The sequence below is a fragment of the Nicotiana sylvestris genome, chromosome 11 (genome assembly GCF_000393655.2).
Source record: "Nicotiana sylvestris chromosome 11, ASM39365v2, whole genome shotgun sequence".
NCBI classification, from domain to species: Eukaryota; Viridiplantae; Streptophyta; class Magnoliopsida; order Solanales; family Solanaceae; genus Nicotiana; species Nicotiana sylvestris.
Genome location: NC_091067.1, coordinates 65977960 through 65992842, shown reverse-complemented (window position 1 = coordinate 65992842; position 14883 = coordinate 65977960). Strand labels below are relative to the sequence as shown.

Sequence of the window (14883 nt, the reverse complement as noted above, 5' to 3'; positions counted from 1 at the left end):
TTAGAATTGTGATGTCAAAATATCGCACGTCAAGGAAATCAAATGAAGTGAAATTTTCCTAACAATTACATAGCCTCTCGTAGATAAGTATAGATATCTCTATATCGATCAGCGAAACTCTAATAAACCGGCTTATGATCCATGACTCCTATGAACCTAGAGCTCTAATACCAACTCGTCACGACCCCGATTCGCCTCCATGAACCATCGTTACGGCACCTAGTCCTCCACGACTAGGTAAGCCTAAATTGTGGAAGATAACCAAAGTGCAGAATAAAACAAATTAAAACAGAATGAAGAGTGATAAAATAGTGTTTAAAAGTGCCGCTCGACATACACAATATTTAACTCTCAGAAACCAATACATATCTCCTAGACCCGGAAACCCATGAATCACAAGCTAAGGATCACTACCCAGTACTCTAACTCCAAAACATCTAACAAGGATAAGAAATACAAAAGGGCAAATGTTTAAAAGCTAGAATTGAAACGGACTCCTTGGTCTGCGGATGCAACAGATATACCTCAAAGTCGCTGGAGCAATCACCTCGCCTCAAGGGTGATAGGACTGAGTCGTAGTACCTAGATCTGCACATGAAAAACATGTGCAGAAGGGGCATGAGTAGACCACAGTAGTACTCAGTAAGTGCCAAGCCTAACCTCGGCCGGGTAGTGACGAGGAAGGTCAGGGCCCTATTGATATAAAATAAAGAATATAAGACATGATAGTATAAAATAAGCAGTACAGTTTAAAACTAACGATAAGAATTTAATACAGGAAAAATAAGGAATTCAATTACTAAAATAGAGGCAAAAACAATCACAAGAAAATAACCGGGGATCTCTCATTATCCCGAGGATCTCTTAGTACTCTCAATATATGCCAGGGATCTCTTGGTATCCCGAGGATCTCTCAGTATCCTCAATATATGCTAGGGATCTCTCGGTATCCCGAGGATCCCTCGGTATCCTCAATATATGCTAGGGATCTCTTGGTATCTCGAGGATCTATTGGTATCCTCAATATATATGTGGCAGGGATCTCTCGGTATCCCGCACCTCAGTTTAAATCATAAATACGTACAGGGGATGTCCCGGGATGCCGTCCCGTAGTCCCAAACTAAAACACACAGCAACAACACAAGAATACTCAATTAAGCTCAATTTCGCATCAAGTAAACAAGTAATTCTAATCTAACATGCTTCACATAATTCAATTAAGGTAGTTTAAGCAAATAAACAGTTAAGTAAACTAGACATGCTTTTTCTCAGCTAATAGGAGATTTAAATTGCAAAAAAAATGAAATAGGAAAAGGAACATAATTGAAATTACTTAAAGAAAACCGGATTTCCAACAATTAGCACAAGTACGCACTCGTCACCTCACGTATAAGGCATTTTAATTGCCAAATATACCAAATCCTAAGGGGAAGGTCCCCCGCGCAAGGTTAGACAAGCTATTTACCTCGAACCAACTCAAAATCAATCCGAGACCACATTCTTGCTACGAGTACTCGACTCCAAATGACCCAAATCTATTCAATTTAATTTCATAATGTAAATAACACTTCAAGTAACTATTCTACAATTAAATTCTAAGATAATATGCGAAATTAGGTAAAATGACCAAAACGCCCCTCAGGCCCATGTCTCGAAATCGGGTAAAATTTATATTTCAAAATCCTCACGCTCTCACGAGTCTAACCATATCAATTATCCCAATTCAATGTCAAATCCCCAATAAAAACTCAATTTCTTGGTCGAAGAACTTTTCCCCCAATTTCCACCATAATTTCGAAATTAAAGGATGGATTTAAGTATAGATTCATGGAAATTAGTCTAAACCGAGTAGGAATTACTTACCCAAATCATCCAGGTGAAAATCTCTTCAAAAATCACAATCTCCCGAGCTCCCAAGTCCAAAATATGAATTAAGGCTTAAACCCTCGATTTTGGGTTTTAAAAATCTGCCCATGCAATTCGTTAATCGCGAAGAACAAAAACCACACGCGTTGGATTTACTCTACGCGAATGCGGAACTTCATCCGCGAATGCGATGCTTAGCTCCCTCAGACTTACGCGAACGCGCTTGGCTTTACGCGACTGCGTAGAGAAACATTTAAGAATTCATTGCCGTCTTATTTCTTCTACGCGAATGCGGCCTAGTCCACGCTGCTGCGTTCGCGATTCAGCACTGCCCAAATATACGCATTCACATTCCTCTTCACACGAACGCGAAGAGAGAAATTCCCTCTGCCTCGCCTAAGCCTTCGCGATCACGATCCTCCCCATGCGATCGCGATGAAGAAAAGTCTGCAATAAATACTAGCAAAAATTTGATCCTTCTCCAAGTTCAAAAATCGTCCGTTGAGCATTCGAAACACACCCGAGGCCCCCGGGACCTCAACCAACCATGCCAAACAATCCTAAAATATCATTAAAACTTGTTCCAACCTTCGTAATTCTCAAAACAACATCAAAGCACCTATTTTTCATTGGATTCAAACCTAAGAATTTCAAAAACTCTAAAAATACGCTTTCGATCAAAAGGTCTACCAAACCTCGTCTGAATGACCACACACGTCACATTAAACACTATGGAGCTACTCCAACTTCCAGAACTCTATTCCGACCCTCAGATCAAAATCTCACTATGGAACCGAAAACTTCAAAAATTCAACTTTCGGCATTTCAAGCCTAAATTAGCTACGAACCTCCAAAATACAATATGAACATGCCCCTAATCCCAAAATCACCCAACGGAGCTAACGGAACCATCAGATTTCCATTCTGAGGTCGTCTTCACACTGTTCCGACTAGGTCAATTTTGCAACACTTAAGCTCTCATTTAGGGACTAAGTGTCCCAAAACTCTCTGAAACTCAAGACCGAACATCCCAGAAAATCAAAATAGCAGAAATAAGCTTGGGGAAAGCATTTAATGGGGGATCGGACCATAAATTCTTAAGACAACCGGCCGGGTCGTCACGCTTTTGGGCTGACCAATGCCCCAGCAGCGTTCATGCATTTGATGAGCAGTGTGTTCCGGCCTTATCTTGACTCATTTTTCATAGTCTTCATTGATGATATTCTGGTATATTCACGTAGTAAGGAGGAGCATGCGAAGCATTTGAGAGTGGTGTTATAGAGATTGAGGAAGGAGAAGCTTTATACAAAATTCTCCAAGTGTGAATTTTGGCTCGGTTTAGTGGATTTCTTGGGGAACATGGTGTCCAGCAAGGGTATTCAGGTCGATACGGAGAAGATATGAGTGGTTCAGAGTTGGCCCAGATCGTCCTTAGCCATAGAGATTTGCAGCTTTCTTGGTTTGGCAAGCTATTATTGCCGGTTTGTTCTTTGATTCTCATCTATCGCATCGCCCTTGACCCAGTTGACTCAGAAGGGTGCTTAATTTGTATGGTCGGATGAGTGTAAGGAGAGTTTTCAGAAGCTCAAAACAGCTTTGACCACAGCTCCCGTGTTGGTTCTACCATCAGTTTCAGGTTCATATACCATGTATTGTGATGCTTTAAGAGTTGGTATTGGTTCAGGTTCATATACCATGTCAGTTGAAGCCCCATGAGAAGAACTACTCCGTTCATGATTTGGAGTTGGCTGCCATAGTTCATGCATTGAAGATTTGGAGACATTACTTGTATGGTGTGTCTTGTGAGGTGTTTACTGATCATCGTAGCCTCCAACACTTGTTCAAACAGAAGGATCTTAATTTAAGGTAGCGGAGATGGTCGAAGGTTCTTAAGGATTATGATATCACTATATTGTACCATCCAGTAAAGGCCAATGTGGTGACCGATGCTTTGAGCCGAAAGGCAATCAGTATGGGGAGTTTGTCATATATTTCAGTTGGGGAGAGACCTCTTGCAGTTGATGTTCAGGCCTTGGCCAATTGGTTCATGAGGTTAGATATTTCGGAGCCTAGTCGTGTATTGGCTTGTGTGGTTTCTTGGTCTTCCTTATATGATCGCATTAGAGAGTGCCAGTATGATGATCCGCATTTGCTTGTCTTTAAGGATAGAGTTCAACACGATGGTGCTAGAGATGTGACCATTAGTGATGATGGGGTGTTGAGGATGCAGGGCCGGATTTGTGTGCCAAATGTGGATGGGCTTCGGGAGTTGATTCTGGAGGAGGCCCATAGCTCGTGGTATTCCAATCATCCGGGTGTCGCGAAGATGTATCAGGATTTGAGGCAGCACTATTGATGGAGGGAAATAAAGAAAGACATTGTGGGATTTGTAGCTCGGTGTATCAATTGTTAGCAGGTGAAATATGAGCATCAGAGACGGGGTGGCTTGCTTCAATGGATTGATATTCCAGAGTGTAAGTGGTAGAGGATCACTATGGACTTTGTTGTTGGACTTCCACGGACCTTGAGGAAGTTCGATGCTATTTGGGTGATTATGGATCGGCTGACCAAGTCCGTGCACTTCATTTTTGTGTGTACTACCTATTCTTCAGAGCGGTTGGCAGAGATCTATATCCGAGAGATTGTTCGTTTGCATGGCATCCCAGTTTCCATCATTTCCAATAAGAGCACTCAGTTTACATCGCAATTTTGGAGGTCTGTGCAGCGAGCGTTGGGTACTTAGGCTGAGTTGAGCACAGCTTTTCACCCTCAGACGGACAGGCAGTGTGAGTGCACTATTCAAATATTGGAGGACATGTTGTGTGCTTGTGTCATTGATTTCGGAGCGTCATAGAATCAATTTCTACCGCTTGCAGAGTTTGCTCATAACAACAACTACTAGTCGAGTATTCATATGGCTCCATATGAGGTTTTGTTTGGGAGGCGGTGTAGATCTCAAGTTGGTAGGTTCGAGAGCAGTAAGGCTAGGCTATTAGGGACAGACTTTGTGTAGGATGCTTTAGAAAGGGTAAAGGTGATTCAGGAGAGGTTTCATACTGCGCAGTCGAGGCAAAAGAGTTATGCTGACAGAAAGGTTCGGGATGTGTCCTACATGGTTGGCGAGAAGGTTCTGTTGATGGTTTCGCCAAGGAAGGGTGTTATGAGATTTGGGAAGAAAGGTAATTTGAGTCCTCGGTTCATTGGGCATTTTAAATTGCTTCGGAGGATTGGGGAGGTGGTTTATGAGCTTGCTTTGTCACCCAGCTTGTCCAGTGTGCATCCGGTATTTCATATTTCTATGCTTCGGAATTATATTGGGGATCCGTCTTATGTTTTGGATTTCAGCACGGTTCAGTTGGATGATGATTTGACTTATGATGTGGAGCCAGTAGCTTATTTGGACCATTACGTTCGAAAGTTGAGGTCAAATGATATAGCTTCAGTAGCAGTGCAGTGGAGATGTCGGCCCATGGAGGAGGCTACCTGGGAGATCGATCGGGATAGGTGGAGCAGATATCCTCACCTGTTTGAGGCTTCAGGTATGTTTCTTGACTTCTTCGAGGACGAACATTTGTTTAAGTTGGGGAGGATGTGATGACCCGGCCAGTTGTCTCATGCGTTACCACTCTGTTTCCTCCATTTCTTCTTCATTATGCTTTGTGTATCTGTGTTATGTGGTATCAGGTTGGTCGGATCGAATGCGGAATGATTTTGGTAAGGTTTGAGACACTTAGTCTCTTATGAGGAAGCTTAAGTTGGAAAAATCAACAGGATGTTGACTTATGTGTTAGAGGGCTTGGATGTGAGTTCCGATAGATCGGATAGCTTCGGGAGGTGATTTGGGACTTAGAAGCGCGATCGAAATGAGTTTTAGAGGTTCGGAGTAGATTTAGGCTTGAATTGGCGAAGTTGATATTTTGGCGATTTCCGGTTGGTAGGTGAGATTTTGATATAGGGGTAGGAATGGAATTCCAAGAGTTGCATTAGTTCCGTTGTGTCATTTGGGATGTGTGTACCAAATTTCAGGTCATACAGACGTGGTTTGGTTGGGTTTTTGATCAAAAGTGTAATTTAGAAGATTTTGGAAATCTTAGGATTGAATACTATGCGAATTTGGTGTTTCGATGTTGTTTTGAGCATTCCGAAGGTTGGAACAAGTTTGAATGAGGTTATGGGATATGTTGGTATGTTTGGTTGAGATCCCGAGGGCCTCGAGTGAGTTTCGCGTGGTCAACCTAACCATTTTATGAAGTTTGGAATTGCAGAAATCTGCTGCTCAGTGTTGCAAACAATTGACCTTTGCATTCGCGAGAGGGGATCCGTGATCGCGAAGGGTTAGCTGGAGAAGGCTGAGACTTTGGCCTTCGCGTTCATGAGGGAGTCTCCGCGTTTAGAAAGTGCTGGGAAGTGATTCATCGTGTTCGTGAGGTAAGCTCCGCGTTCGCATCGAGGAACTTCACCAGCTGGGTTTTGAGGTGTTTTGTTCATCGCGTTCGCGGGTGAGGGAGCGTGTTCGCGAAGGGTCAAGCTGAGGAGCTATCGCATTCGCGATGGGCATGTCGCGTTCGTGTAGAGGATTTTTGGTCAAAGTCATTTTTGTGCTTCGCGAATGCGAGGAATTGACGGCATTTGCGAAGAAGGAATCACTTGAAGGTAAGATTCTTGGACTTAAAACTCGATTCTAATGTGAATTCCACCTAAATAATCATGTAAATTAAGCAAAAATGGAAGAACTAGGGCTTGGAAACTTAGACCTTTGCTTGAGGATTTGAAGGACCATTTGAGGTCGGATTTTAGAACTTTTGATATGTATGAACTCGTGGGGAGATAAGGAACCTATTGATGTAAAAATTATCGAATTCCGAGATGTGGGCCCGGGGTCGGGTTTTGGTAATTTTGGGATTTATATTGTAAATTGATTATTTTTGCTTGGGCTTCGTTCCTTAGCATATTTTGACGTCCTCGCTCTGATTTTGGATAGATTGGATGCGAGTGGAGGCCGATTTGAGGGGCAAAGGCGTCGCGAGCTAGAGATTTGACCGGCTCGAGGTGAGTGGAGGCCGATTCTAAGGGTATGAAACCCTGGACATGCACATCGTTGTGCTATATTGAGGTGACGCACATGCTTGATGACAAGATTTGACCTATATTTGACCGTCTTGCATATCATTTGCACATCTTGCACATCGTTTGCACATCTTGCACAACGATGACACGCTTGCACATCGTTGTGCTATATTTGACCGGCTAGAGATTTGACCATGCTTAATCGTTGAAAAAGTATTTTCGTGAAGTAAAATTTGAGTTAAAGGATTTTTATCTATCTTTCACTGGTTTACTGTTTTAATGGTTTTACTACTTCATTATAGCATGCTTTTGTGCCTTATGTAATTTCCTGATTTCAGTCTTTCTTTATGATTATTACTCACTGAGTTGGAGTACTCACTTTACTACCTGCACCCTGTGTGCAGATTCAGATGTATCTGGTCTCGCGCTCGAGTGCTGATCATTTTTTGCTCTGGCGGATCCGAAGAGTCTCTAGGTAGCTGTTGGCGTTTGCAACCTGGAGCTATTCCTTAACTTACTTCTTCATGTTATTAGTTATGTATTAAACTCTGTAGTTTGATTTGGAGTATTCCGGATTGTTTAGATGCTTATGACTAGTGATACCCCGATATCGGTGTTGGGATATTTTCCGCGAATTATGCTATTATCTGTTAACTTTGGATTATCTTATCATGCTTTAGATTTATTTCTTATGATTTAACTGTTAATAATTGGATATGGAAAGTGTCGACCGATCTTGTCTTTCCGAGAGGCGCTATCACAATCAGGTCCGAGTTTAGGGTCGTGACATCCTCAAACCTGACGTGATGTCTCCTAATGACTTCATACAAGCTTCATGGACACCAATAGTATTAGTGACTTTACTTGGTATGCTTTACAATATCTTCAATATTGATTCTACTACATCAATGGCATGCCCACATGGTGCTGGTGTAGCTGCACTTCTGAAAGGGGCACATCCTGAATGAAGTCGTGCTGCCATTCAATTGGCCATGATGACCACAACAGATGTGTTGTATATCACACAAAACCCAATCAAGACATTGGTCAAGAGAATGTTGCTTCCACTTGACAAGCACAAAACCAGTATATAAAAACTAAAGCTTGTGCTTATCAAAGATAGTATAAAAATTGTCAAACTCACGACGATTAGGATATTTCTATGTTCTTTATCATTTCTTGATCGCTATTTCAGAAAACAACAACTTGTGACATAAACGAGGATTAGAGTATTTTCATGATTGAAGGTAACAAAAGAGAAGATAAAATAAAGTCAACAATGAAATCTCGACAAATCACCAATCTTCCTTGAAAACTTGGAGCCATGTGCTTCTTTTCTCTCTTTCTAGCTGCCAATGTCAGAGTGCGGCCAAAATTCCCTTTTTTTAAATCCATAAGATATGTATTTACACCCTCCTTTTAGCCTAAGCACAAGTCCGACGTTTAAAATAAATTAGTTTTTTCTGCACATGTATTGCACGTCTATATTTCACAATTAAAAAATAAGAATTAACAATGGACGAATTCTGTAGCGAAACAACAAAATCCGTTATTAATCCTACTTAGCGACGGATTAATGATAGATTATTTTAAAAAACTTATTAGTTACGTGCAATTTAGCGACATAATTCGTAGCTAATTATAATTTCTTTAGTAGTATTTGGCCATGCAGTACCTAGTTTTGTAAAACAATACCATTGTTATTGAAATAAAGTTCTGAATAAATACTAAGAATGGAGTACAACTTTTTGCGAATGGTCAATGAGGATCATGTCGTAATGGTTTATTTTTGAGGTTAAAATGAAAAATAAAATTTTAATTGGATATATATAACTTTTTTACTTGGTTTTTGCATTTAAAGACCACCAACGCCCAAGAATATACAAACATAAATTAAATATAATACAAGTTCAACTAAGAAGGGTGCTAATTTTAAATTGTTGCAAGACTTTAGTCACACACTTGTTGGCACGAAGTCCTAAATTGATCACTGCCAAAACTTAACTACTACTAAAGGAATGTTAAACAGAACTGGTTAAGATATAAGATGGGTGCTTTTCGGTCACAATCTAGTTGGCATAGTGCCAAAGATTAACTTATACAACGACATTTTTTTCATTCTTTTAATTTATTGCCACAAGTGCTAAAAATGCACGTAATTTGCACGGTGGATAATTACGAAGATTTTTTCTGTAACGACCCGGCTGGTCGTCTCATGAGTTACCGCTCTGTTTTTCTCATTTCTGCTTCCTTATGAATTGTTCCAGCTGTGTTTCATCACATCATTTTGGTTGTTCTATGTTCGGAGTGGTCATGGAGTGAAATGAGACATTTAGTTTCTTATTTGGAAGCTTTAGTTGAAAAAGTCAACTGAAAGTTGACTTGTGAGTAAATGATCTCGGAATTGGGCTTTTGATGGTTCGGCTAACTTTGTTAGGTGATATGGGACTTAGGAGCATGATTGGAATGTATTTTGGAAGTCCGTGGTAGATTTAGGCTTGAATTGACGAAATTTGGAATTTTGGCATTTTTTGGTCGGCAGTGGAAATCTTGATATTAGGGTCGGATTGGAATTTTCGAAATTGGAGTAGGTCTGTTATGTCATTTGTGACGTGTGTGCAAAATTTTAGGTTATTCGGATGATGTTTGATAGGTTTGTGGATCGGTTGCGGAATTCGGAGGTTTGGAAAATCCTTAGGCTTGAATCCGAGGGTGATTTGGTGTTTTAGCATTATTTTGAGTGTTCCGAGGGTTGGTATGAGTTTGAATGATGATAAGTGACATGTTGGCATGTTTGGTTGAGGTCCCGAGGGCCTCGGGATGGATTTGGGTGGTTGACAGAAAGTTTGGAGTGGAATGGGAGTTGCAGATTTTGCTGCTTCTGTATTTTCCGCACCTGCGGATTGGGGACCGCAGGTGCGATGATAGCAGGCACGTGGAGATGACTGCAGGAGCGGACTTAGTCGTAGGAGAGGACAGTTAACCGCACCTGCGGGCCCGCAGGTGCGAGGCCTAGGGTGCAGGTGCAGAAGTTGTTTCCCTTAAGTGAAAACTGCAGAAGCGCAGAATTTCTGCAGAACCGGTAGCGGAGATGCGCTTATGGGACTGTAGGTGCAGAATCCCTGGATTAGAAACTATAAAAGCTCTCCTTCGCTATTTTCAGCCTTATTTCACCATTTGTGGTCGGACTTGGAGCTTTTTGAGAGGATTTGAAGAGGGATTCGAGGGGTAACACTTGAAGGTAAGGTTTTTAAACTCAATACTCGATTCTATGGTGATTTCTAACTGATTAGACATGAAATTTGTGGCATTTAAGTGTTAAAATTGGAGAATTAGGGTTTGTAATTGGAGAGTTTGAATTGGGGATTTGAGGGGCCATTTGAGGTCCATTTTCGTTGTTTTTGGTATGTATGGACTCATTGGAGGATAAGGATTCTAGTGATGTGATTTTTATAGAATTCCAAGATGTGGGCTCGAGGGTCAGTTTTGGCTAATTTCGAGATTTTTGAGTTAATTTGATTATTTTCGCTTGACCTTTGTTCCTTTAGCGTGTATTAATGATGCAGTACTGGTTTTGGTTAGATTTGGAGTATTCGTAGGCCGAGTCGAAAGGCAAAGGGAACGCGGGCTAGAGTTTGGATCGGTTTGAAGTAAGTAATGATTGTAAATGTTGTCCTGAGGGTATGAAACCCCAAATCTCACATCGTTTCAATACTTTGAGGTGACACACACGCTAGATGACGAGTGAGGGGGCGTACACCATTTGGGATTGTGACTTAATCCGTCCCGTACGACTATTAAGTCGCATATTTGATTGAAAACTATTTGATGCTATTGTGTTTTGGAAAGTATTACCATGTTTTGGGCTGAATACCATATTTGGGCCCCGTGCCAACTGTTTTGGACCCTTATGGGATTTTTACAACTATTTCCTCACCGTTTGGTTTAAAATCTACGCTTAGTCATGCTATGTCATTGCCCGAGTGGCTTGAGAGATTTCTGACTGAGTGAGGCCGAGGACATGTGTTGTGAGGATACCATGGGATCGGGCTGCGCGCCACAACATGTTGTATTGATTGTGGTATATGAGAGGCTGAGGGCCTGATTTATTATGCCACGAGATGTCTTGTTATAACGCTTGGGCTGTAGGAGCCCCTCCGGAGTCTGAACACCCCTAATGAGCGCGAGTACCCAATATGAGTGATGTGATGTTGCCCAAAGGGGTTGATTACGAGTGATTGTGAGGTAGCCCGAGGGGCTGGTTCAGTTGATAGTTTGCCCGAGAGGCGGTTTATGGTACATGTCTTGCCTGAGGGGCCATTTAAGTTTCTATCATTTTTATTCATGTAACGACCCGACCAGTCGTTTTGAGCTCTAGCGCGTCGTCCAGCAGTTGGAAGTCATGAACAGCTTCATTTCAGGTATATTGACTTGTACGTATGGTCAGAGTTGCATTTCGGGAAATTCGGAGTCAAATTGGAAAGAAACTTTTCATTGCGACAACCTTAAGTTGAAGAAAATGGCTAAGATTGGAATTTTGAGTAAACGACCTCGGAATTGGGATCTGAAAGTTCCAGCATGTTCGTATGATGATTTCGGACTTGGGCGTATGTCCGGATTTGGTTTTGGATAACCCGTGAGCATTTCGGCGTATATTGTGGAAGTTAGTATTTTAGAAGAATTTCATAAATTTGGGTTGGAAGGCATTTCAGAGTTATAGATGTCTGTTTGGGATTCCGAGTCTGGGAATAGATCCGTATGGTGATTCTGGAGTTGGGAGCGCGATCGGAAGTGAATTTGGATGTTCGGAGGTAATTTTGAAGTCATTTGGCTAAATATAGAAATTTGAATGTTTTTGAGAAAATTCGACCAGAAGTGGAAAATTTGATATCAGGGTCGGAATGCGATTCCGAAAGTTGGTGCAAGTCCGTAATGTCGAATGTGACTTGTGTGCAAAATTTGAAGTCATTCGGACTAGTTTTGGTAAGGTTTGAGACACTTAGTCTCTTTTAAGGAAGCTTAAGTTGGAAAAGTCAACCGGATATTGACTTATGTGTTAGAGGGCTCGAAATGCGAATTTTATGGTTTGGATAGATTCGTTAGGTGATTTGGGACTTAGGAGTGTGTCCGGAATATTTTTGTGATGACCGGTGTAGAATTAAGCTTGAATTGACAAAGTTAGTATTTTGGCGAATTCCGATTGATAGGTGAGATTTTGATCCGAGGGTCGAAATGGAATTCCGAGAGTTGCTTTAGCTTCGTTATGTTATTTTGGACTTGTCTGCAAAATTTGATGTCATTCGGATGTGGTTTGGTTGGTTTTTTTTTTTATCAAAAATGGAATTTGGAAGTTCTTGAGATTCATCGGCTTGAATCCGATGATGATTTGATGTTATTTTGGATGTTCCGAAGGTTGGGACAAGTTTGAATGATATTGTGGGACATGTTTATATAATTGGTTAAGGTCCCGAGGGCCTCGGGTGGATTTCGGAAGGTTAACAGAATGGAATTCGGACCCAAAAAGAAAAGAAAAAGCTGTTGCAATTTCTGCTGCTAAGCTGTCTTTGGATAGCAAATGTGCAGTCGTGGAGCGTACTTCGGAGGCCTATATCTTTTGATCTACAAGGAATTTTGAGATGATTCAAAAACAAATATAGTATTCCTTCATTTCTATTTTCCAGAAAGCTAAGGAAATCATAATTTGGACATACGTAGAGAAAGTGATGATCGATTGAAGATGACTGGCGGAGCAATTTCTCCAGATTTTTCGGATTTCATGGAGCCGACTTTAGAAGCTCATATCTCGGGATATATAAATAGTTATATGGTGTACAACCTATCACATTAAAGATCATCGAGTCTAGTTTCTAAATCTTCAAACCGTTTGTAATTTGGATATTTATACAAGATGTTATGGGTGTTTTAACAGAAGGTGTCCGACAAGGGAAATTTTTAATAGGATGTACAACTTGTATAGCACAAGTGCAAGGTACAACTCGACGAAGTACGGACAGATTCTTTAAACAGGAATTTGGCTTATTTCTTTCATTTCTTTCATTTGGCTTGGATGATTTTGGAGAGAATTTCAAGGGGAATTTTATCAAGCATCAAAGGTGAGTAGTTTCTACTTATTTCCAAGTTAAATACAAGATTATATGTGAATTAGAACATGAAAATCAGTAGAAAAATGGGGTTTTAGGGCTTGTGCTTTTGATATTTTCTAGGGTCGATTTGAAGGGTCAAACGAGCTCCGATTTATATGTTCTTTATATGTACGGACTTGTGAGAGGACGAAGAACATCTTGGTATAAAAATTTCTGAGTTTTGAGATGTGGGCCCGGGACTCGGGTTTTGTCAAATTCGTGAATTTTGATATTTTTTAATTGCTTTCGATTGGGTATTGTCCCTTTAGCATAATGCGACATATTCGTTGTGATTTTGGGCAAATTCGACGCACGTGGAGGCCAATTCGAGGGGCAAATGCGTCACGAGCTAAAGAAGTAGCCGGTTTGAGGTGAGTAATTGATGTAAATGATGTCCTGAGGGTTTGAAACCCCGGAATTTCACATCATAACGCTATATTGAGCTGACTTGCACGCCGGATAACGGGTGTGGGGTAGAAAACCATTGGGGATTGTGACTTAGTCCGTCCCGAGAGAAGTTTTTACCGTGTTTTCTACTTGGATTTAATTGTTACATTTGGGCTTCTTGCCAATTATTTGAATCCTTCAGGCATTGACATCAGTCCAAGGTTTTAAATACTATTTTGCAAACTCAGCCATCTTTCTAAGATTTGAAAATTTAAATGATATTTCTAAATGATATTTCGGGCTGAGAACTATTGTTTTACAAATGCTCAAGGGGCTTATTATGATTTTTGGACTGAGCATAGATCGGGCTGCACGCCGCAACAGTGATTTGAAATAGTGGTAACAATGATACTGTATGATGTGACTTGAAACAGTGGTAACAATGGCACTGTGTGATATAAATTGGTGAGGTAACAATGACTGACCAAGACTTGATTGATGCCACGAGATGGCTTGTTATTGCGCTTGGGCTGTAGGAGCCCCTCCGGAGTCTGTACACACCCCCAGTGAGCGCCGTCGACGATAAATAAATATGGATGGCTCGGGCTGCATGCCGCAGTGGGTACCAGAGGGTACCGTCATATGCATTGTATTGCACTCATGCATTTATTCCTCATATGCATTATCCGCCATAATAATTATGTGCTCTTATTTCATTGACTGGTTGCTTCATACTGTTCTGAGCCTGAGGGGCTGATACTGTTCTGAGATACTGAGCCCGAGGGGCTGATATGTTTCTGAGATAGTGAGCCCGAGGGGCTGATACTGTTCTGAGATACTGAGCCCGAGGGGCAGATTTCTACTTATTAATTTGATACTGAGCTCGAAGGGCAGATTTCTACTTATTATTTTGATACTGAACCCGAGGGGTAGATTTCTACTCGTCATTTTACTGCCAAATTACCTGTTTTTACTGGTTTTAAAGAAATTTCACATGATGTTTCACTAAATTGTTATTTTAAATGATTTCACTGCTTCTGTATAGAGTGTTGTGTGCCTTAACGTGTTTTCTTACCCTTATTTATTATTTATATTTATTACTCATTGGGTCGGAGTACTCACATTACTCCCTGCACCATGTGTGCAGGTACAGGTATTCCTGAGGCATAGAGCAAGTTTTCTGCTGTTCAGTTTTCATCGGAGTTATCGAGGTAGTTGCATGGCGTTCGCAGACCCGTTTTCTCCCTTATCTTCTGTATTTATGATATCTTCAGATGTCGTTCCTAATTCCATACCTTGTAGAATTTTAGTAAACTCTGTAGTAGCTCATGACTTGTGACACCCCGGTTAGGGCTGAGTTGGGTTGGATTTCCGTATTTTATCTATACTTTCCGCTATTGGATATTATTAAACCATGTTT

The 14883-nt window shown here is 41.0% G+C and overlaps 1 protein-coding gene across 1 annotated transcript; it reads left to right on the top strand.

The window, feature by feature from the left end:
• Positions 1-4978: 4978 nt before the first annotated feature.
• On the top strand, positions 4979-5591 carry LOC138881123 (uncharacterized). Its single transcript, XM_070161324.1, has 2 exons — positions 4979-5405; positions 5551-5591. The coding sequence occupies exons 1-2, from the start codon at positions 4979-4981 to the stop codon at positions 5589-5591; spliced, it is 468 nt and encodes a 155-aa protein (XP_070017425.1).
• Positions 5592-14883: the final 9292 nt, after the last annotated feature.